General features: G+C 34.3%; 2 protein-coding genes across 2 annotated transcripts in view; one reads left to right on the forward strand and one right to left on the reverse strand.

Moving 5' to 3' along the window:
• LOC101981832 (prolactin-8A9-like) overlaps positions 1 to 8,140 on the forward strand; it is a 21,050-nt gene extending 12,910 nt beyond the window's left edge. Inside the window, exons 2-6 of the mRNA XM_005355130.1 lie at positions 2,982 to 3,160; positions 3,946 to 3,984; positions 4,829 to 4,936; positions 6,686 to 6,865; positions 7,952 to 8,140. Of these exons, the coding sequence (XP_005355187.1) occupies positions 2,982 to 3,160; positions 3,946 to 3,984; positions 4,829 to 4,936; positions 6,686 to 6,865; positions 7,952 to 8,140 (695 nt within the window). The remainder of the gene's footprint in view (positions 1 to 2,981; positions 3,161 to 3,945; positions 3,985 to 4,828; positions 4,937 to 6,685; positions 6,866 to 7,951) is intronic.
• Positions 8,141 to 10,298: 2,158 nt separating this feature from the next.
• LOC101982112 (prolactin-2B1-like) lies at positions 10,299 to 18,240 on the reverse strand. The gene is made up of 5 exons (XM_005355131.1): positions 18,210 to 18,240; positions 15,915 to 16,093; positions 13,362 to 13,469; positions 12,207 to 12,386; positions 10,299 to 10,481 (listed from the first exon to the last, which is right to left on the reverse strand). Exons 1-5 carry the CDS (start codon positions 18,238 to 18,240, stop codon positions 10,299 to 10,301), a joined length of 681 nt encoding a protein of 226 aa, XP_005355188.1.
• Between the last annotated feature and the right edge of the window lie 3,212 nt (positions 18,241 to 21,452).

Consider the following 21,452-nt stretch of genomic DNA (forward strand, 5'->3'; position numbering starts at 1 on the left):
GGCAGGGAACCCTGACTGCTCTTTGGACTGGAGAGGGAAGGGGAGAGGAATGGGGGGAGGGGAAGAAGGGTGGGAGGAGGGGGAGGGAAGTGGGAGGCTGGGAGGAGGCTGAAACTTTCTTTTTTTCCTTTTCTCAATAAAATAAAAAAATGACAAAAAAAGAAAGAAAAAAATTCTGCCTCCTCCCAGCCTCCCATTTCCAATGCACAATCGTTTACTTGAGAAGTCATAGACTCTCAAGAGGAGTTAAAGATGTTTGTCTGCTAAATATATTTGATGTCTTTCAAAATGACTTCTAAACATCTAATTTAGTCATGTAGATTACTATGTCAGTTTAGTTCAAAGAGAAACACTCTTCACAGTAGTTAGAGATTTTTGGCGGAGATTCATGATAACACTACTGATAATTTACTAATGTTATGGTATGATGGTCAAATATTAAATAAAGATTCCCTCTTTGTCCATAAGCATTGTAAAAGAGATGATATAAAGAATGTAACTATCTAAGAAGAGGGGCAACAGTTTCCCTCTGGTCTGACAGGACCATCTGTCACCAGGCAGCTGAGATGGCTTCAGAGATATCAAAAACAATTTGGGTAAGAAACAACACGTAGAAAAGAAGTAAAAAAATCCAGACTCAGCTAAGTATGTGGTAATAAAACTGCTTGCATTCCCTGAAGATAGACAGATGTAGTTCACTAATGAAGGATTCTCCATGTGACTTCTTGTTGTCCAGTGACTGTGCATGCCTTTGGGACTATCAACTAGAATATATAAGAGGAGGAAACTAGCCGAATGTATTACTCCAGTGAGCCAGTTCTCCAGAGACAGCACTCCTCCTCTTTGGGAACTTCTCAGAGATGGAACGGCCCTTGAGTCAACTTCATGTCTGTAAGTAAACTCGCCCCTATGTATCTCTAAATAAAATACCCAGTTCAGTGCTTAATTGATTTGCTTTATTGGATATCTTTCTTTGAAATCTTTGGTGTTATATCTGGTATGAAGAGATATTTGTTGATAGGTTTCCAGGAGACTCAGCATGGACTTTCTAAGATCCTTTAAAATTACTTGACTTGAAAGCAAAGCAACTGTACAGGGAATAAGTGACAATCAGGTCAGTAGTTATCAACATCTTTCACCTTGACACATGTTGCAAATGTTCAGGAATAAGCTGTGCTATCTCTATTGAAGTGAGAGAAGGGCAGTGTTGGAATCCAATGAGTAGAAATATGGGGGAACATTAAACAACTAACTTCCAATGCATAGGGCATCTTCCAGAAAAAAAAAAACTACCGCTCAAAAGGACAATGTTTTATATTTAGGAAAATCGGAAATTATCAACATTGTAAAGTCAGTGTGTCCCATTCGTCTTATCTCATGGCAGAAGAAATAAAATTTTGATCCAGTGTATTGTTATAAGAGTTTTCACAATGGAATAAATCTAAAGAATCTTTAAGTTCAGAAACCTGAAGTGGACAAATGGCAGATTGTGACTTGTATTCTTTTTCAGTTTAGCACAAGTCAAATAACATCATAAAAAGAAGAGTAAAGTTTGTGAACCAAGTGACGTATTTTGTAGGTGATATTTTGTAGAAAAATGGGGATATCTTTTGAAATAAAATAGGAAGATATCTTTACATTTTTGAGAATTTCATAGATGAAGAATATTATATTATTTCATTCTTCTAACTCTCCAAAAAAATTTTTCCTATGATCCCTCTAAAGTTTAGGGCCATTTTTTTCTTTAATTATTATATTTGCATTTGTGCATAAATATAAAGATAGAAACAACCTCTTGAATCCATTTAGTGTCACTCAGTTGTCTATGAATTCAGAGCAGAACAATTGATATTACATCAGCAAAGGACATTTTCCATAAGAAAACATTCTGGACCTCTAGCTTTTATATTGATTCTTCTTCCTCTGCTTATGTTCTTTCAGCCTTAAGTTTTGGCCTTGTATTGTACTGCTTAATGAGTGGAACTTTTTAGATTGAAGTCAATCCTGATCATTGTCAAAACTTTTAAATGTGGGTGTTTCTAGAGACAAAGACAGTAGGGCAAATCATCTTCTAGAGCTTCTATTATAATGTCCCAATGACAAGGTTTATCTTTACAAAGATTGGCAATTAGCTCTGAGAAAACTAAGTCTCAAAACAGGGAGTATGTCTTCTGCCAGAGAGATACATGGTGAGAACCAATGGGTGATCTTTCTTTGATCAAAAGAGCAAAATCCTGATTGTTGGTGTCCTGCTTTCACCAATAGCCAATAATAAGCCATTAAGAAAATCATTAAGTCGTATAAGTCTTTTCCTTCATAAATACATTCACATTACAATCATGACAATCTAACCTATTCACTCAGAGAATTGTTATGAAGATTAACTTTAAAGAAAATAATCTAAAGTTTTTGATGAATTAGTATTCTGTTGAAGTTTTACCATAAATTAGCAATTCCAAGCTAACATCACTTTTAGGACAGCATTCTCTTCATCTACTGTTTTAATAGTCATCATGTGTTATGATATAGCATGTAGAGAAAGCAAACAGACAAGCTGTACTGTCCTTGTCTCGTCATTTTCCAAAATGCTGATATAAGGCATGAAGTTTAAAAATTACAAATTCTTCAAGAGTTTGGTAACTCATAATGAGCTTAAACTCCAAAGACACTAAACCATCTAAAGAGAATGAATTAAAAATACTAGCTGAGAGTGAAATTCAGTTCCAGACATTTGTAAAATCCAGAATCACTTCAGGAAACAATACAAAATAATGGAAAGCCACCTCTCTCTCAAACTATTATACAGGAAAATATCATTAACTGACAAAGTATTCACAGTGATTTTATCTGTCATTCCAGATATTCAATATCAAGTCTTGCAGTAGAGAAATCTTTGCCCAGATAAACCTTTTCTGAAGAGGTTGAAGCTTGAAATGTTCATATTACTGCATCGTCCCTAAGTGACTCTTGTTTCTATGTAGCAGGGACACTCTTACTGCTGCTGGTGTCGAGCCTACTGGTATGGGAGAAAGCTGCATCAGTTCCTGAGTGTCACACAAAAGGGGGGGGCTGCTGGGACCCACTTGTGGAAACCTTTAACAGTGCCATCAAACGAGCAGAAACCATCCGGGATGTGGCTGAGCAAATGCATCAAGAGTTTGTAAGTGCCTTATCCTTTATGCTAATGTCTGAACCACACTAGGAACTGAGACACTATCATGACACAAATATTAGAAAATAAATTTCTAAAGGACATGTATTAGTAAAGGAAGTACCAACTACTGAAACATGGACAGGGTCAAAGAGATAGTTTCATGAAATTTCAAGGAATCTAATGGCATCTTTTACATTTCCTCTTATTTTATTTCTCTTAAAAATAAAAATATATGGTAGAAACTCTTAATATGTGCTTGGGTAAGATACTCATTTCCTTATATTTCATTCAGGATCAAAAATTTGCACTGTTAATGTTCATTTAGCACTGTAGAAAATGTACATTGCAGTAAAATATGTATTTGGAACAGAGATAACCTAATGCATGTGAAAAGGCAAGAAAGAGAGAAAGGAAGGAAGGGAGGAAGGAAGGAGAGAGTGAGAGAAAGGAAGGAGGGGGAGGGAACAAAGAAGGAGGAGGAGGAGGAGGAGGAGGAGGAGGAGGAGGAGAGAGAGCCTTTCAAGAAGCCCCTAAATACTAGAATTGTGGTTTAAAGATTTTCATTGCTAGTCTTTGTTCAGTATCAGGGCAGAATTAGAAGTGGTTTCTTTTGTTTCTTGCTGATTACTGCAAGTCATTCATTTTTCAAGGTCAGAAAACACAAAGAGAAAATAGGCAAACCTTCAGTATGATGGACATCACTAGAATGTATCTGTTTGCAAAAAAAGAACATGTACCCATGTTGATTTTTTATTGACTAGATGTTATTTTTTTTCCTTCACATGACTCAGTTCCATAATGAATTCTTTTCCAGTACATTTAAATATCTGGTAAGTATCCTACTTCTTTCCAGCTACTTTCCCAAAGGAGACCATGTCAATGATCTCAAGTTAGACGAGAAAGCCTTACACTGAATTTTTACTTTCAGTTCTGAAGTGACAGTTTTTCTACATCCTAGCCTTCATAATAGTCTATTAACCTTTCTTGAATTATCTGATTATTAGAAAAAGTAAGGTATCATAAATTTACATTTAAGTCAATTTAATATATAATTAATAATACATTGAATAATAAAACACTTGAACATTAATTGTTTTGTATATTTTGATTCTGCATTGTTTAGAGTTTCCTACAAAATACTCTATCTTTCCTGTGTAATTTTGTTACAATGAATACAATTTTATTCTAAAAATATTATAAAATTTTTACTACACAGCTATATGTAGTCAAAATTCAATGTTAATTGAATAAATTTGAAATTCTGATGTCTGGGTAAGGAAATTTCAATATTTACTGACAGAAAATAGGAATACTAATAAATATGGGTTATGGTTTGCTGCTGAAATACTAGAGAAAGATAATAATTAAAACACTTAGTTCTTGATAAATTTGTTCCTTTTTTGCCTTCCAAAGAGTAACTTTTAGGAAGAGTGAGAAGACAGGCAAATAAAAAGAGGAGTTAAATGGTTCAAAAGTTAGTGGATTGGCAAATTAGGCTGCAGATCCAATAGACACAGTAGTAAGTGATGGGCACTTTCTTAATTCTTTGATTTTTGTTTCTATGAAGTAATTATTGTTAAAAATTACCTATACGTCAAAACGCATAAATTATTCTTGTCATGAAGTCCTTTCTATAATTTCTGAGCTCTCACTGAAGTTTGTTTTAAACTGTAGCTTGAACTAATGACGAAGAGGCACCAAGCTGTTGTCAACGCCAGACTAAACTGCCACTCTAATGCCACAGTACATCCAGATCTGGGAGCTGAACCCACAAATATCAAGGTAAGTCTGCATCTTGGGTTTTCACGAAACATCAGAAGCGATACAGTGGGCTTTTGGTGCTACAGTTGCTTTAGCCATTATGATAGATGTGGTAATCATGCATGCAGAAAACAATGGAGTTCAAGTATGTTTTAAAAAGTTACAATATATTGTCATTAAATTATAAATAAAATCAAATAACTAATAACAGTGTAGCAGGTTCTTAAATAGTTCATTTAGAGGATTGCATTTTATCAATGTTTTGCCACTGAAATTTTGCTCACTACTTTTTAGGACACTTTGAGCTAAGCCGGCTATTTATGTTTATAAACTCACTTTTACTTAAATGATGATAATGTAGCTATCTTCATTATATATTGTTGATAGGTTCCTCATTGTGACATTCTACATAACTGAACACTACACCTTCTCTATTTTCAAATCTGTCTTGGTTCTAATATCATTTTTACCTTTCTCATCACTCTGTGATTCTCTATGCCTTAACTGAAAGGCAGAAGAGCAGAATAGTCCTGTAAATACAATTATATGTTTCTTAGGATGTAACGAAGTTCCAATTCATAATGAGAATGTCCACATATTACAACAGTTTATATTTTATGATAACGATCATCTCCTCATTTCCCTGCAATAGCAAATCTGAATATTTTTTAAGTTTAATATTAGATGACAACAATGAGGAAAATAGGACAGAGATATAAAGAAAATGCTTTTTAAAAGCCACAATATTGCTAAACATATCGAAAAGCATTCTCTTAGCATTTCTGTATTTGAAACTTGCCAAAAATTAACAGAAGGTGATATTAAATGTAAAAAAGGAAAGGAAGGTTTTGAAAAATTGTATTTACACTTGTATGAAAATTAAGAATTTAAGTGTGCACTTCATCAAACCACAGATCTCAGTCTTAGCCACATAAGATCATGCTCCCATGTGTTGCCATCACCATTTGCCTGCTCCTTTTCCTAATGCCCTTTACATCGTTCTATTGTAATAAACAGGCTCTAGTCTGCTCTCATTTTCATGACCATGGGAGATACTAACAAACATCAATACAGAAATAGTTTAAATCAGATATGAACATTAAATACTGGAGGGGCAAATTTCTGTCGTGATTCCCATTGATTCTGCTATTAAACCCAATGTTCTTCATATATATACACAGTTCTTCACCTGTACATACCAACAAATATCCCGCTATCTCAGAGGCAAGCAGACAGCACATCATAAGTACCATGCTGTTCACTTTTTTCTTGTTCCGTTGTCTTAAATTCACCTAGAAATCATAAATGAGTACATTAATGAATTAATGATTTATTGATGTGTACTAATCCCTGAGTGAAATTATTTGAGTCACTTTTCCCTGGCTGGTGGCATCTATCTTTCCTGAGTCAAATTTTATTGACCTCTATTTAGTCACAGCAGGACCTGGTTTACCAATTGATAAGCAAAATAACCAAACAATGAAGATCTCAGTAGGGAGTCAGCTGTTAGAATTTCGTAGGGAAAACAAACGTGATGACATAACCTCTGAAAAATGCCTATTTATAAGTGTCATAATTTGTTTTATTTTGTAGACAATAGACTAATTTTTTAAATTTTATATTGTTACACTATGTAACATCTATACAATATGCAAGATACATAAATAATAAAAACATGTTTGAGTTCAGTTTCTTTCCATAAGCTTTACAAGCAACTCACTTGTTGTATTGAAATTATTTTGATTCAATGGTTCTATTGTGTTTTCTTAGAACAAAAAATTTTTGAAATCATTGATCCATTATATGGGTGCCTGGCGCAGGCCTCTATACCATCTCGTGATTGAACTGAAAGCCATGCAAAATGTCCCAGAAAGTATACTTTCAAAAGTCAATACTATTGAAGAGAACAACAGAGAACTCCTGGATGACCTTAGGTGGATACTCACCAAGGTAAGCAATTTTCTGTTAGTTATTCTCATTCATAAAAGAGGTAGGTTGCATAATTTTTTAAAATATTCTGAAATAGCCTACTTTGCCAGAGTGCAACGTAGATATCTCATCTTGTGTTTAGTCTTCTCCTAAGACATTGATTCTCAACATGTAGGTAATGAAGCCTTTGCGGGGGGGGGGGTCCAATGACATCTTCACAGGGGTCACTTAAGACCATTGGAAAATGTGGATAGTTATATTATGATTCATAACAGTAGGAAAATCACAGCTTGACCTAGCAACAAAAACAATTTAATGGTTGGGGATCACCATAACATAACATATGTTAGGGGACATCTTTCCCAGGAGGAATAGAAGGAGCTCAGCTATTCTCACAGTCATCCCTTGGCTCTGCATATTAAGTCACCATCTGATCTTCATCACATGTGAAGTTTACATACACAAACTACATGGAGAGTAGATTTAGTTGAAATGCATAAAAGAAAAGGGCTATATAACAGCCTCTATGAAATATAGAGAACACATAATAGTTTCCTGAGTGAGATACTGATCACTACCCCATCCACTGTCCAAAAAGTCAAAAACAAAATTCCTACCTTTCTTCTGTTTGTTTCTGAAGGGGAATTCCTTCATCAGCAATCAATTTCATGTTAGGGCAAATGCACATGCATGAGTTTTAACCATAGTTTTTGTTTTTGTTTTTTTTTATATTTATTCATATATTTATTTATTATTTTATGTATTACAATATTCTTTCTGCATGTATGCCTAAAGGCCAGAAGAGGGCACCAAACCTCATTACAGATGGTTGTGAGCCACCATGTGGTTGCTGGGAATTGAACTCAGGACCTTTGGAAATCCAGGCAATGCTCTCAACTGCTGAGCCATCTCTCCAGCCCCTTAACCATAGTTTTTACAAGACTAACTGCTTAGGGGTCTCCTGGCCAAGATAAATGAAAACCCATACCTTTGATGGAAGCATCATTTCTGTATGTATTTCTGTGGTGATTAAGCATGTAAGAAGCAAGGAGAAAGAAACGTTACTAATATAATCAACAAGAAACTGACTATCATTTTGATTTTTAGGTATTTCCTACAGCAAAGATAAAGGAAAAAGATCCTGTCTGGGACTATCTTTCATCCATAAAATCAAATGAGAAACAGTATAAATTTTTGGCAATGTTTAACCTTTCCTACTGCCTACGGACAGATATATTACACACTGTACGTCATCTGAGAACACTGAAGTGTCGAATAACTGGGAAAGACTGCTAAGTGCTCATCTACCCTGTCTGCTTTGGAGATGGTCAATAACAGTCCTTTGCCAAGAAGTTTCTTTTAATGTTATACCTTGTGAATGCATGTGTGCGTATAACAGGCCACTTTTTGAAAAATAAAAACATTCTTATTCTTAAATCTAAAAAGTCTATTTTTCTTTTGTTCATTGAATAAAATATCTATCATATTAAAGTTAGGTTGCCCCAATCAAATTCATCACAAAAAAATAGATGTTACATATGCCAAAAACATTCATGACTTACTTCACAGGAAAGAAATGAAGCTCAAGTTACTCAAGCAAAGTGTAAAACTCTCAATTAAATAATCTATGTACCATAATAAGAAATGAAAATTTTATAATGCTTCATGAAATCAAGACTGTCCTTAGGAAATAATGTTCACTGTGAAAGCATAGCCAAGGCAATACAATTGCTGTGTGATTCCACAGTCTAAAGACAATTTGGGAGGAAGGGGGGCAAGGAGTAGATACAATAGAGACATAACAAATGCATGAATGAAATTTCCAGCCAATTTTAAAAATTAAAAATTGCTTTAGGATGCAGATGTCAGTTGCTCAAGATCTCTTCATTGTGTCCCACTATAAAGTTGCTTCTCCATTACATGATCATAGGTGTGTTTTCATTTCTCTGTGTCAAACACGCCCTTCTTTGCTCTATGTTCATTTTATTTGAACTAGATATATTCTCCATATAATCTGTGTCTTAAAATCATAGTCATTTTGAGATGTTGATACCCTAGGAATATCTGCATAGAACTCTGATGAAGCAATAAATTGCCTTTCTTCCTGATCAAGATAGGGAACTTTTAACTTTCTATTATCAAAAACTATTTTTTATTTTGTTCCAATTATACCGTAAATGTTGTGGCAAACTGTGCTTTGATATTTTTGAGTCAAATATGTGCTTAAAATAGCACCAGTTACTTATTGTACTTACTGATTTCTTATAGTGCTATATATTCACTAAATTTGTAGCTTCTTTTGTTGAATATCTGAGATATACATGCATTATAGTATAGACTGCACATTGTTACATATTTAGTCTTTCTCATATATCTAACTATCAAAATCATGTCTCATGATCAATTCAATCTAAACTGGCTACAAAAACGAATGAAAATATATCAAACCATGAATAACAAATGGAGGCAGTTTTCTCATGTAGTGAAGGGAGGAAGGGCAGAGATTAGAGGAACCACCATATCTGGCTCAGCTCTTCTATACGTAGAAACACTGATTACTGAGTTCTTCGGCTATGTGCTTTGGAAAATTACTAGTGCACGCCTAAGAGAGGTTCTTACTACTTCCAAAAAATATATTTCGAGCCATAATCAGAAATAGATTTTGGCTGTTGCATCATAAGTCACTAATGACATATTTTTTTCCTGTCTTCTGATCTCTAAATCTCAAAAAAAAAAAAATGCAAAGGAATGCAAATCCAGGAGGGGAACAGACATTTTAGGACCTGTTCATCTCTGCCTTCCCTGCTTTCTTACTTCAACCACTTAAGGATGAGAGCAAAGTTCTAATGAACATTAATGTGAACAAAAATGGATATGAGCCTTGGAAAAACTTGTTCTACGCAGCATGAATTGAACATCTGGAATTTGTCTAAGATGATGCTTCGGAGACAAGAATTCAGAGGAACGTGGTTGAAGACAATTGGAGAGAGTTTCAGAGTCATTTCACACGTGCGGTCTAACACACTTCAAATTATTGCAGATTTTCACAGTATTTACAGATAATGCGAGTGCATGCTGCCTATTCTCTCAATCCGTATTCTGGAAACCAATCCAATAGGGACTACTTGGCATTTAAAATGCAACTTCCAAATTCAATGCATTTTGAAGGATTTTAGACACTGTAAAACAGTAACATTGTTTTTTTTGCTGATTCTAACAATTTTACATGTATTAATATTCTGAAAACACGAAGAAAGTTGTATGATGTGTTTGTTAGGTTCTTAACTTCTGTTATTTGTCAAATATTTTGTTTTTGCATGAAATCAACAAAAGAAATTTGGACCAATTTGAAATTCCAACAGTTTTTATTTTTAAAGAAAAGAGGGGAAAACTGGAGCCTTGCAGTCTTGTCTTATCTAGGGGCATCTCAGAAACAGATGGTATAAATTTGCTGTTAGCATTTGTCTTGGATAATTTGGTGTTTGAGGACCTCAAGAAAAGTGTTTACTCTGCGGGAATCTCTGAGCAGGCAGCGGATCAGGTTATAAAAGGCAAAACGGCGAACATCTTCATTGCTTGACTTCAAGGATGCCATGCCAGACCAGACAAGGTAGCTCTCATCATGTTTCTCTCCAATCTAAACATGATCACCAAAAATATAATCAGCCAAGTGTTAATTATATTTTAGTATTTTAGATGCTTATTCTTTCTAAATATAGATTTATGAAAGTACTTGTAAAGTTAAAATCATAAAATAAATATAGATTTTCATGGATATACTTCACCAAACCCAAATGAATACATTTTCTGGCACATGTAAAAAAAGCTAGTAAAATGTTCTTTACAGGAGTTGATAGATAGACAACCAGCAAGGTGTTACTTAATTTTTTACATGAGTGACATAGGGGCAATGGAGGAACTGATTTCATTTTTATGATTGAACAAACTTTGTGTGTCCTTACCATAGACTCAATCTTGCTTTTTTTCTACTTTAAGGAATTTGACATTAAACCAATTTCCCTTCTGTTTTTACCCAAACCAGTTGTCCAAATACTGTGTGTACAATAAAGCCTAGAACAAATGAGGATTGCTTTGGATAGTTCAAGAGGCAAATATTCAGAGGATTATTGTGTTAGAACTATTGAGGTAGTTATGTATCTGTCTTTATACCCAGGAAAGATACTTAGGAGAGAGAAAATTCTGCCTTCTTCTGATAACCCTGGATAAGGGACTCAGAGTGAAGTATCATTGAGAGATGTCCATGTGTTGATAGTACCTCTTTTGATAAAAAGGCTATAACAGATATGAATGCATAAAAATGTTTCTCCTAGGAATCTCATAAACGTCATATTTTTCAATATTTTACTTTCTTATTTTTGAAATAATATAATTCCATTATTTCCTCTTCCCATTCTTACTTAAAAACCTCCCATATATTTTTTTGCTATTTTGAAAATTCATGGCCTTTTATTGATTTTTACATTTACATATTTAAATTTAACTATGTATTCCTAAATATAAAGCCTAATTATTCTGTACAATATTACTCATATGTTTATTTTAAGTGATGACTATTTGGTATTGGGAAACCAACTGATAAACTTTAACTTGGAGAATCTTATTTCTCCTGTTCTCGACATTACTTAGTTGCTTGTAGTTGCTTGGGCTCTTGGAGTAAGATTGAGGACTCATTGACCTTCCTTTGAAGCTCTGATCACATTTGTATGTTTATTGGAATTGCCCTTGTTCATCTCTTGTTTAGAAACCATGTTGCTGAGACTCTGTGGATGATGTTTATGAGATTCCTAGGAGAGACATTTTTATGCATACTTCCTGATTCTATGGTTCATAAATCTTTCTTCCCCATCTTCTTCAATGTTCCTTGAACCTCAGATGTGGGAATATTTTGTAGAGGTATCCATTGGAACTGAACTTCACAACTCTTCATTTTGACTGGTTACGATTTTCTGTAATAGTCTGTATGAATTACATTGATTTTCAATTTTTGTGCAAAGTAAAACATCTAAATATAATTACATGCATAATAAAATTCTTCACTAGAACATCCAATGACACATAAAAAATACAAAACTATATAATTATGACCATAATTTTTAAGTGGACACACACACAGAGACACACACAGGGAAAGAGAGGGAGTGGGACAGGGAGAGAGAGATGGCCAAGTATAATGGTAGTTTGGGAAAGGTAGAATTATCTTACTACTTTTTACCAGCTTCTGTAATGAACATTTATCACTGTGTAAGGCAAATAAAGCTTTTCTGTGTTAAAAAAAATACATTAGTCATTACAAAGACCTCCTCATTTAAGTATGAAGAAAGCTAGTCAGCAGGCTGCTCACCTCACGGAGTATTGTTTTAACTCCCACCATGAGTTGTCCAACTTTTCCCCGAATTTCTCTGGCTTTGGCGAGGATAGCATTAGGGTCTCCTGGCATGGCAGACATTTCTTTCACAAGATGATTCAGAGGGTCATTCCAGGAATACAGTAGATTGCATAACAGTTTCAGTAGAACTTCTGGCTAAGTAACCATTGAAATAGCATTAGATAAGGAAGCTTTGCTCTAAAAAATTAAAACATTTCTGTAGCTATTCATATTATTTTATATAGGATACAATTTGTATATGTGAAAAAATAACATTGACATTATTATGAAATTTTGTGGAAGATTAAATTCAAAACTGTCAGTGGAGTGCTCTATGAAGTGTCTAGCAAAATAATCACTCTCAATAAATAATTTCTCTTGCTCAAACTTCCACTGTTAATTTTTATTCTTTATTTATAGCATAATTATTTAAATGAGAATTGTAGACCTATATTTGCCATTTAGCAAAACATGAAGAATGAACTGCATCTTATAGATGTGTAGGGATATATGATAATGTTCAGCTCAATCCTGAGATGTGTTATGGCAGGGAATCATATATGAGAGATGATAACCATCATAAATTGGAGCTTATAATGATATGTAGACTTGCCATCATACTTAAAGGATGATTTTATCCCTAGAAATAACGTACAGCATTCATTAGATTCTTATTCTCGGCTGATTTTCAGTTACAAAATAAAGGTAGATCATTTAGGAATTAACACGTAGTGAAAGAACTTAACAGTCAGAAACAAACATGTCGGTATATACTGTGCTGTCAAATTTGGCTCCATTAGTAACCATGAGAAATAAAACTGCATTTGCATTGTATATGATTACATTAATGAATATTCAACCAAGAATGTTAATGTCAATTGAAATGTTCCTGCATGTAACGACTAAAAAATCCAGGAGTTTAAGGTGGTAAAGGATCTTCTCCATGTAAAATTAGAGATCCTCTAAAACACAGCTTAGTATATTTCACTTGTAATTTACTAACCCTAGAGTATGGCTTCATTAGTTCTCTATGATCACAAATAAGGAGCCTCTGATCACATCCACTATATGTATAAATGCTATGTTGCTTCAGTTGATCTGGTAAAGAAATACAAAAGAATAAACACTCACTTTGCTTTCTAGAACTTGGTTCTTGTTTTCTGGGGTATCAAGAAAATCACTGGGACAGGTGTCAGGGATCCTGTCATTGTACCTCTTGCCTTGGGCATATTGTTTGTCCTGGACAGGATGAAATATTAAATAAGTTAGAGATTGGAAATTATATGAACTAGTCAATGACCCAAATTCTGATGCATTTGATAGATGATATTTAATTTAAGCTCAACAGAAGAGAATTGATGCCTAGTAATGTAAACCTCGCCAACTATTTGTAAATGGAGGTGTCTGAGAACCTATTACTGGCAGTTCTTAATATAACATATTCTGCAACTGTATTCTAAATTAATATCTTTATACCCACAGATATGATTAATCTCATCGCTCACCAAAGAAGGTTCTTATTGAAATTGATGAAGACCATTATAGAGATCCATAACTGATTAAAATGCAGAGAATGAGTGACTTTGAGGTTCCCAATCCCAACTGATATATCTGTAATGCATCCTTAAGCCTAAAGTCAGAGAAACTCTCAAGTGGGCAGTGGGGTAGAAAGCTTGCAAAAGACGGAGTCCCAGGAAACATGCTTCCTTTAGGTATGACAGGTAAAGTGAACCCAGAATGCTCAACAATGTGACTGACCGAACGAGATCAACAAAATAATAATACTGGCTGACTTGTTAACGTGTACAGGAGAAATACCACACAGTTCAATCCTTAGATGAAGACCTACAGGGGATCTATGGCTGCCGAGAGAGGGAAAATCAGGTTCTTCCAGTGATGAGTACCCACATCAGTTGTCTATTCTATGTAGTTAGCCATGGATAAATGCACATATAGGCAAAGGAAAATGTGAACATATATATTTACATACATGCAAATATAGATATATTTGATATGTGTATGTATATATATATATATATATATATGACAGCAATAATAATAAACCATGAATTTGTTATAGGAGGATACTGAAAGATTTGCTGAGGAGAAAGAAGGGTAACACTTTCACAGATGTAGCATTCATGTATGAAATTCTAAATAAGAACAAGCTGCTACTGAAAAGTTGAAATTAATATATTAGGAGAAAGACTACAGTTTAAAACTTGATCAATAGTCTCATTTTCCACCCAAATAACCCTCAAACATCCCAACGTTCCCCCTTGTTTGCTATTCTCAGACTTCTTAAAAGTTGTTCATTGCAACAACAAAATTAGCAAAACTACAAACCGCTAAGTATGTATCAACTTTATCTGGCATTTCTGACAAGTGCCATAGTAATTAAGTATATATAATTTCTAGTTTCTAACTCAGTTTGTTAAACATCTTAATATTATAGCTCTTCTTATTACGACGTCTGTATCTATACAATTTCATTTACCAATGTCATTGTTAATTCAGAGTACTATTTTGCTGATGGCACCAAGTAATAAAATCTCTTGGAATAATACAGGAAATAATAAGTTAAGAGCTAATTAAGATAGAAAATTAGGATTTGCAATTATCAATATTTATTCATTAATTTGCTACAATAGATTTATTTCTTAAAGTCATTCTGTAAAACTGTTATTGTTATTGTTTTGATAGTTTGAAGGGATCTTAAGATGACTTCACATATTCAAGGAAACCCATCAAGAAATGAAAATGGCAGAAACAATAGTGTACAATATGAATGGTAGAGGCGTATGTCTGTGTGTGTGTTATGCAAACTTGAGTCACATTTTTACATATCCATTGATGTATGTATGGAAGTACTTATTGATTTCTATAAAACAGGTAGCATAATATAATATGCAGCTTTCAATGTATTTTAATCATGAAGACATTATACACTTTCATCTCTATACCAGAATTCCTTGTTGCAAGCATATGAATTTGAATTGTTTAAAACAGATTCACTGCATTTGCAGATTTATAAAGAAAAAGAAATGGAAAACTTCTGATAACCTGTGTCAGTATCTCTACTGATTGTAGTTCTCGGCAAAGTAATCCTCATGTATTAGTTATCTGTAATACCCAAAGTAAAGACACCAGCGGCCAAAACACTAAATCAATGGTTTCTAAACCCTGGATCATGGCCCCTTCAGGGGTCACATGTCAGATATCCTACATACCAGATATTAACATTATAATTCATAGTAGTATAAAAATTATAGTTGTGAATCAGCAGCAAATTAATGTTATGGTTTGGGGTCACTACCACTTGAGGAACTGTATAAAGGGTCGAGACATTAGGAAGGTTGAAAACCACTGCACATAAGGAAGGAATAAAAATCGCTCCTTTCTCTTAGATATACATTTTATGGCCCTATGTCACAAGAGTACATTAAAATAAAGTTCAAAAATAGAGAAAAGTATCAAAATTATTTCATTTGAGGATGTAACTGATATTTTTGAGAATATCCTTTCTCCTGCTAAAGGGTATAGTAGCCGCTAATTTCTTCTTCTTATGATGGCTCATTGCTTGAAATTTCCGTCATGATCTTCCCACATTAGGCTATACTATATCCCAACCAGTAGCATGAAGGCCCATTTTAAAAGGAAGTCATTAGTTACAGGGGTACTTACAAATTCGGCAAACAAATTTGCAGCTTGTCTACTGGTGATCTGAGAAATAAAGGTGGCCAATGCGAACAGTCTCCTTAAGGACTTCTGGGTATCCCCATCCCTCTTGACACAGGTGGGTATAGAGGTCACATTCTCCCACAAAAGCAAGTAGGACACTAGGAGCAGCAGCAGTGCTCTAGCTAAAGGAGAAGAGAAGGCACTGTGAGGGCTCTTTTTCTTAGGTTGTCAACAATCACCCTGCCAATGGTAGTCTTACCGGAGTGACTTTTTTACACCCTAGGTGCTTCTAGATGTGCCGGGGAATGAACATCTTCCACCGTGCAAGTTTCGTTATGCAAATATATTTGCAAAGATTTATATTTTGAAATGTGTCAAAGATACTGAATTTTTAGCATAAATTTCAAGACATGTTTTCTGTTTTTTTTCCCTAACATGTGGAGCTGAACATGAATCAAGTTAGGATGACCTAATCCTATTCTTATGGTTGTTTAATGTCCTGCAGATTTCTCTTGGTTTTTAATAAGACACTCAAGAATTTGTAACTTGTATTTTAGTGTCTAATATTAGGATATTTGACCCTCATCTGATGAAGACAACATGCACATTTGCTTTATCTGCATTACTTGTGAAAAAATACATTACTTGCCTTTCTACTGATAGTGAGGATGAAGAGAATGTTCTCATAAACATGATGCCACTGCCTGGAATTGCAAACTCAGCTCCAAAATGCCATGTATTTATTCCTTTGCAAAATGTTTTAGACATTTTCCTCTCAATTTGATGTTTACAATAAGTCTGTGAATAGGCTTAGCAACATAGTTGCAATGAAAACACAAAAATAAATAAACTGAATTTGTAGCTCTGTGATTTTGTAATAATCCCATTATTAGCAATTTTAAAAGGCCACACAAAAACACAATGAGGACTTTGCTCCTCCTTTGACACTCAGTGTGGCCACGAATTTTGGTTATTACTAATAAGGGACAACCCATTTTCCTTGGTGACATGTCACTGGCTACAAATATTTTATTTATCTGATTTCTCTTCTCTATATAACAGATACTTTTAAATGTTTTTGCAATGATCAGTGTTGATTTTATCAGTTTCCTTTAAATGTGTCCTTTACTTGAAGAACCACAGAACTATAATGCATCAATGGTTAACAACAGGGTAAAACACTATGCATTTATCAAATTAAAAGTCTATTTACTTTTATGGACACAAGTCTGAAACAAATTATGTTATAAAATATGATTCTTATGACTAGATTTCAATAGAAACTTTGTTAATATTAATAGTAATGCCCAACACAAACTTAGAAAATTGGTAGGGGGAATGTAAGGGAAACATCTACACCCAAATACTTAAAACATCAAAATATAACAAAAAGTGGTGTAAAATACAGATAACCATCAATTTTATAAACAAAATAAAAATATTATCAAAATTTATATGCTGCACATTTTCAAAAATATACATACTTTCCTAAATTTATTTTAGGAGTGATATGCATATATTAATATACATGTATACTCCATACATATGTCAACTGAAGAATTTTCATAGTTCAAGAAGAAAGACTCATTATTTCTTTTCTACTTCATAAAATCAAATTCATATGTGTTACTAATTCATTTTTGTTGAGATATTATTAAGAAAATAAAAACAAGTTAGCATTAGTGTTAGGTTTTGCATCACTATTTTACTTGAACCTAATTGTCAAGGTTCTGTAATACCCACATCTACTAGGCTTGCCTACATTTCTTTCCAGAAGTAGGAAATTGGTTACACTCATTCAAGACAAAGAACTCACAGTCAAGACTCCAGACCCAGAATATGTTACTACCTTCCTTCCTAATATGTTACTAATTTGACCCATAGAACCTACTGCTATCATTTCATCTCAATGTCTCCTGGTTTACAATTTTTATTTTTGAGTTGAATACACCCTTTTCATGTAATATTTGGAAAAAGCCCTGGTTTCTAACCCATAGACATGGGTAATGTCCCACAACCACTTTTTTACATTATATCAATTAATAAAAGACAAAATGTCTCTGGACATAGCTCTATACCTCTCTATGCCAAAATGACTCCCCTTTGAATCCCACTAATCCAGAATGTATTTTCTTTCTATATTAATGACAATAAAGTATGTCTAAAGTCTATGTGGCTTTGTTTCTTCTGGTTAGGTATGAATAAATGTCCAATTATCCCAGATAGGGCAACAATTAAAGCAAATAAATAAAATAATGCTAAAGCATCTATAGAGTAACGTAATGAGGAGTTACTTACAGGAAAATATTTGAGTCAAAGACAACGGCATTCCTGAGCAATCACACCCCAGCTTCTCTGTTGACTGAGGAAATCTGTAAGGTTGGTTCTTACTCTGCTGCTTTCCACCTCCTATATAGCAGAGCACATCCTGCTAGAGGGCAGAAGGAAGTAACACCTAAAAATCTATATCAGGATCTTATGACCTCTAGGGTCCGGGAATGCAGTCTAGTATGTGTGACTATGGTCATAAGTGAATCTTTGTGCTTATCTTATTTCCGGGTTGCGGGTAGTGTTCAAGATATTTTGTACATAGCCTCAGCCATCTCTGGTTCATGAAAACTGATGTATTTTTATACTCAAATAGAAATAGCTACGGACCAGGCATTAACTATTTTCTTAAGATAATTGCATGTTCCTGTCAACTTATCTGCAATGCTCCATGAACTACCAGGTTCTATCAATAGGTATTTATTCTCAACTGTTTATATTGTGCAAGTCTTTATCAGTATTTTTGGTATACTGTACAGAGTTTTACTTGGTAGACAGATAAAAGAAGTAACAGGTAAACACACAGTTTGGAAGGCAACAGGTAGAAACATCACATCTATTGAAACAAACAACTGCAGAGGCCATACTATTAGGGATTATTCCATCCTTAGACACAAAATTTGAAGTTGAATAATACCAACTACAGGTCCTATGAGGCTAAGATGATCTTAAATTCAATGAGAAAGCAGTTTGCCAACCTTATAACAGTTGTATCTTTATTGGCCTAGGGGTTACATCTTACACGTCTGCGTGTTCCATTATCATCTTTTGCACTGAACTTATAATGACACTTTATTCCAGTAACTAATATGGCGCCATGTGGCATGATCAAGTTTCCTTAGTACTAAGAAAATGTTCACTCATTCTCAGTCTAATTTCTTCATAACATGCAGCATGAATATGTAGATTCAGCAATAAGTTCTTACCATTTAGTTCTGACATGCACCAAAATCATTGACAATGCCTCTATGGGTTGGAATCCAAAGAGTCTACCTGAGCCAATAACTTAGTGGAATTTAACCAATCTGGTCTCAGGATTTTTCAACAACCTAATAGGCTTTGGTGTTACCTGTTTCTACCATGAAGTGCTCCTTCTGGCATATTCTCAACTGGTATGATTACTATTCTTTTTGGACTGATCATTTTCTTCTATCTTTTTTCTCTGCTCCTTGAACAGTTGTAGGTTAGTTACTGTGTTAATCAACATCCACTGCAAAATAGAATCTTCTTAGACGGTAATCGAGAGATGCATTAAACTGGGATTATAAAAAAAAAAATCAGGAGCAAGTTTAATGCTCTGCCAATTTACCAACCTAAAAGCAACAAGTTTACCACTAGCTAGCACGTCCGTCCTGTGTAGCTATAAGTTCTTGGTCTGATAATGGTACCAGATATATGTTTCATCTAGTGGAGTGAGACTTAAACCAATCAAGAAATAAGTTAGGCACTTCAATTATATTCTTGCTACTATTGCATCAGTGGGCATTTCTTGAGATATCAGGCATTGCTATAGATGGCGGAGTTCACAACTGTGTGTAACTGATTACTTTCCTGTTTGGATAGCTTGCCTGGCACCTTCCAACACTATAGAAGCTAGCCAGTAGACATGAAGCTTCCAGTTTCCTACCAGCTTGCTTTTGTTTTTGTGTTGTCCTTAGTAATAGTCTTATTAATTCTGGGGTTTGGCCAAGAACCCCAGTGGTGACCATGTCATTGTAATAGAAGTTTCCAAACTTTAATGCTTTTTTTTCAAAGAACCACTCCTAAATTTCACTGATTTTCCCATTTTTTATTTTTATTTTCACTGACTGTTTCTATTGAGTTTGGTATTTTTTGTTTCTCTTTTCCTTCTTCTTATTTCTTTATAAAGGGATTTTAAACATTTCCTCTTATATATGCTACAGGCTATTATTTCATTTCAGTACATCTGTGGATGCATACTGCCAGTTTTGAAATGATACATTTTATATTTTATGAGCTTAACCCCTTTTTCTTCTTTTGCTATTTTGCTCATTGTCAAGGACGATTTAGCAGAGTGCTGTTTAGTAATTTATGCTCACTCATGCTTTCATTGCATTTTGTTTATAAAATTTTGCTTTCCTTTCATGACAATGAGAATAGTCTTTATGTGATTTAATTATGTCATACATTGACACATATGTTCATCACATTATTTATTCCTACTGCTTTTCCACACCATACTAGGCTAGGATGTGTTTTTCTACTAAATTCTCAGTTTTTGCTCAGGTCATGTTTAGTTATATGTTCTATGGCATTGCACAATCACCAGAACCTATTTGCTCTATTATTTTCTCAAAGTGAGGATGGTATGGGCAAATTACAGTCACAGGATCCATTAATTAATACTTTCAGAACTTAAGTTATTACTCTCTGTAACTTTTAGTACCTCTCTTGATTTTAATGAATACATTGAATAGAATTGGGCATGTACTACCTATTCTACAATTCATGAATAGCTTCTCTAACACTTCCAACTGCTATTTAGACCAGTGCTGCTTGCACAGGCCTGAAATCTCAGAATAGGAATGGTAGAGGCAGAATCTGAAGAGATCAACTTATCTGTACCTTTTTAGAGAGTGAATTCCCAAATGGCCCGGCTAAGGAGACTGTGCCTTTGAAAATGAAGTTACAATGATCTCATGCTGGGTTTGTGCTTTTCACATTAAATAACAAAATCATGTCATCTTTATCAGCAATAATTACATGAGTACCTTTATGTGTGGTGAACTTGTATACATATATATTATTTTATGTGTACAAATGTATGTATCTATGCAGGTGATTGTCACACATCCATTTTCATGACCATGTGGTGGTCCTAATGTTGATTTTCACTGTCTTAATAACTTTTCAACTCATTGATAGATAGGAATCATGAATCTTCTAGGAGTTAACCATTTGTGCTAGCAGGTCGCATCACACAGGCCAAGGATTTTTTCCCCTCTTCTCAGTTTAAGAACCTATGACTTCATGGCTGGTATTGCACTTGGGTGCATAGATATGACTCATATCTTTAGGACTCTGTGCTAGCTCTTTATCTAATGAACCAGGTCTCTAAAAATTTCCTTTGTGGAATATTTCATAAAATGCTGATATTGCTTCTTCACATCCACTTGTAGAGTTGACCAGTATTGTTTGTTGGTAAGAATACATTTTCTTTTGACCTCTCGTTCCTTTCCCATTTTTTCTTTC

Source organism: Microtus ochrogaster, chromosome 16 (assembly GCF_000317375.1).
Source record: "Microtus ochrogaster isolate Prairie Vole_2 chromosome 16, MicOch1.0, whole genome shotgun sequence".
Classification (NCBI taxonomy): domain Eukaryota; kingdom Metazoa; phylum Chordata; class Mammalia; order Rodentia; family Cricetidae; genus Microtus; species Microtus ochrogaster.

What these genes read in the sequence shown, in the direction of transcription:
- LOC101982112 (XM_005355131.1), bottom strand. Translation starts at nt 18,240, where the DNA reads ATGCCGTTGTCTTTGACTCAAATATTTTCCT. An exon ending in CAAATTTGTTTGCCGAATTT is followed by an intron (nt 13,470 to 15,914) that starts GTAAGTACCCCT and finishes CATCCTGTCCAG; the next exon opens with GACAAACAATATGCCCAAGG. An exon ending in ACCAAGTTCTAGAAAGCAAA is followed by an intron (nt 12,387 to 13,361) that starts GTGAGTGTTTAT and finishes ATGGTTACTTAG; the next exon opens with CCAGAAGTTCTACTGAAACT.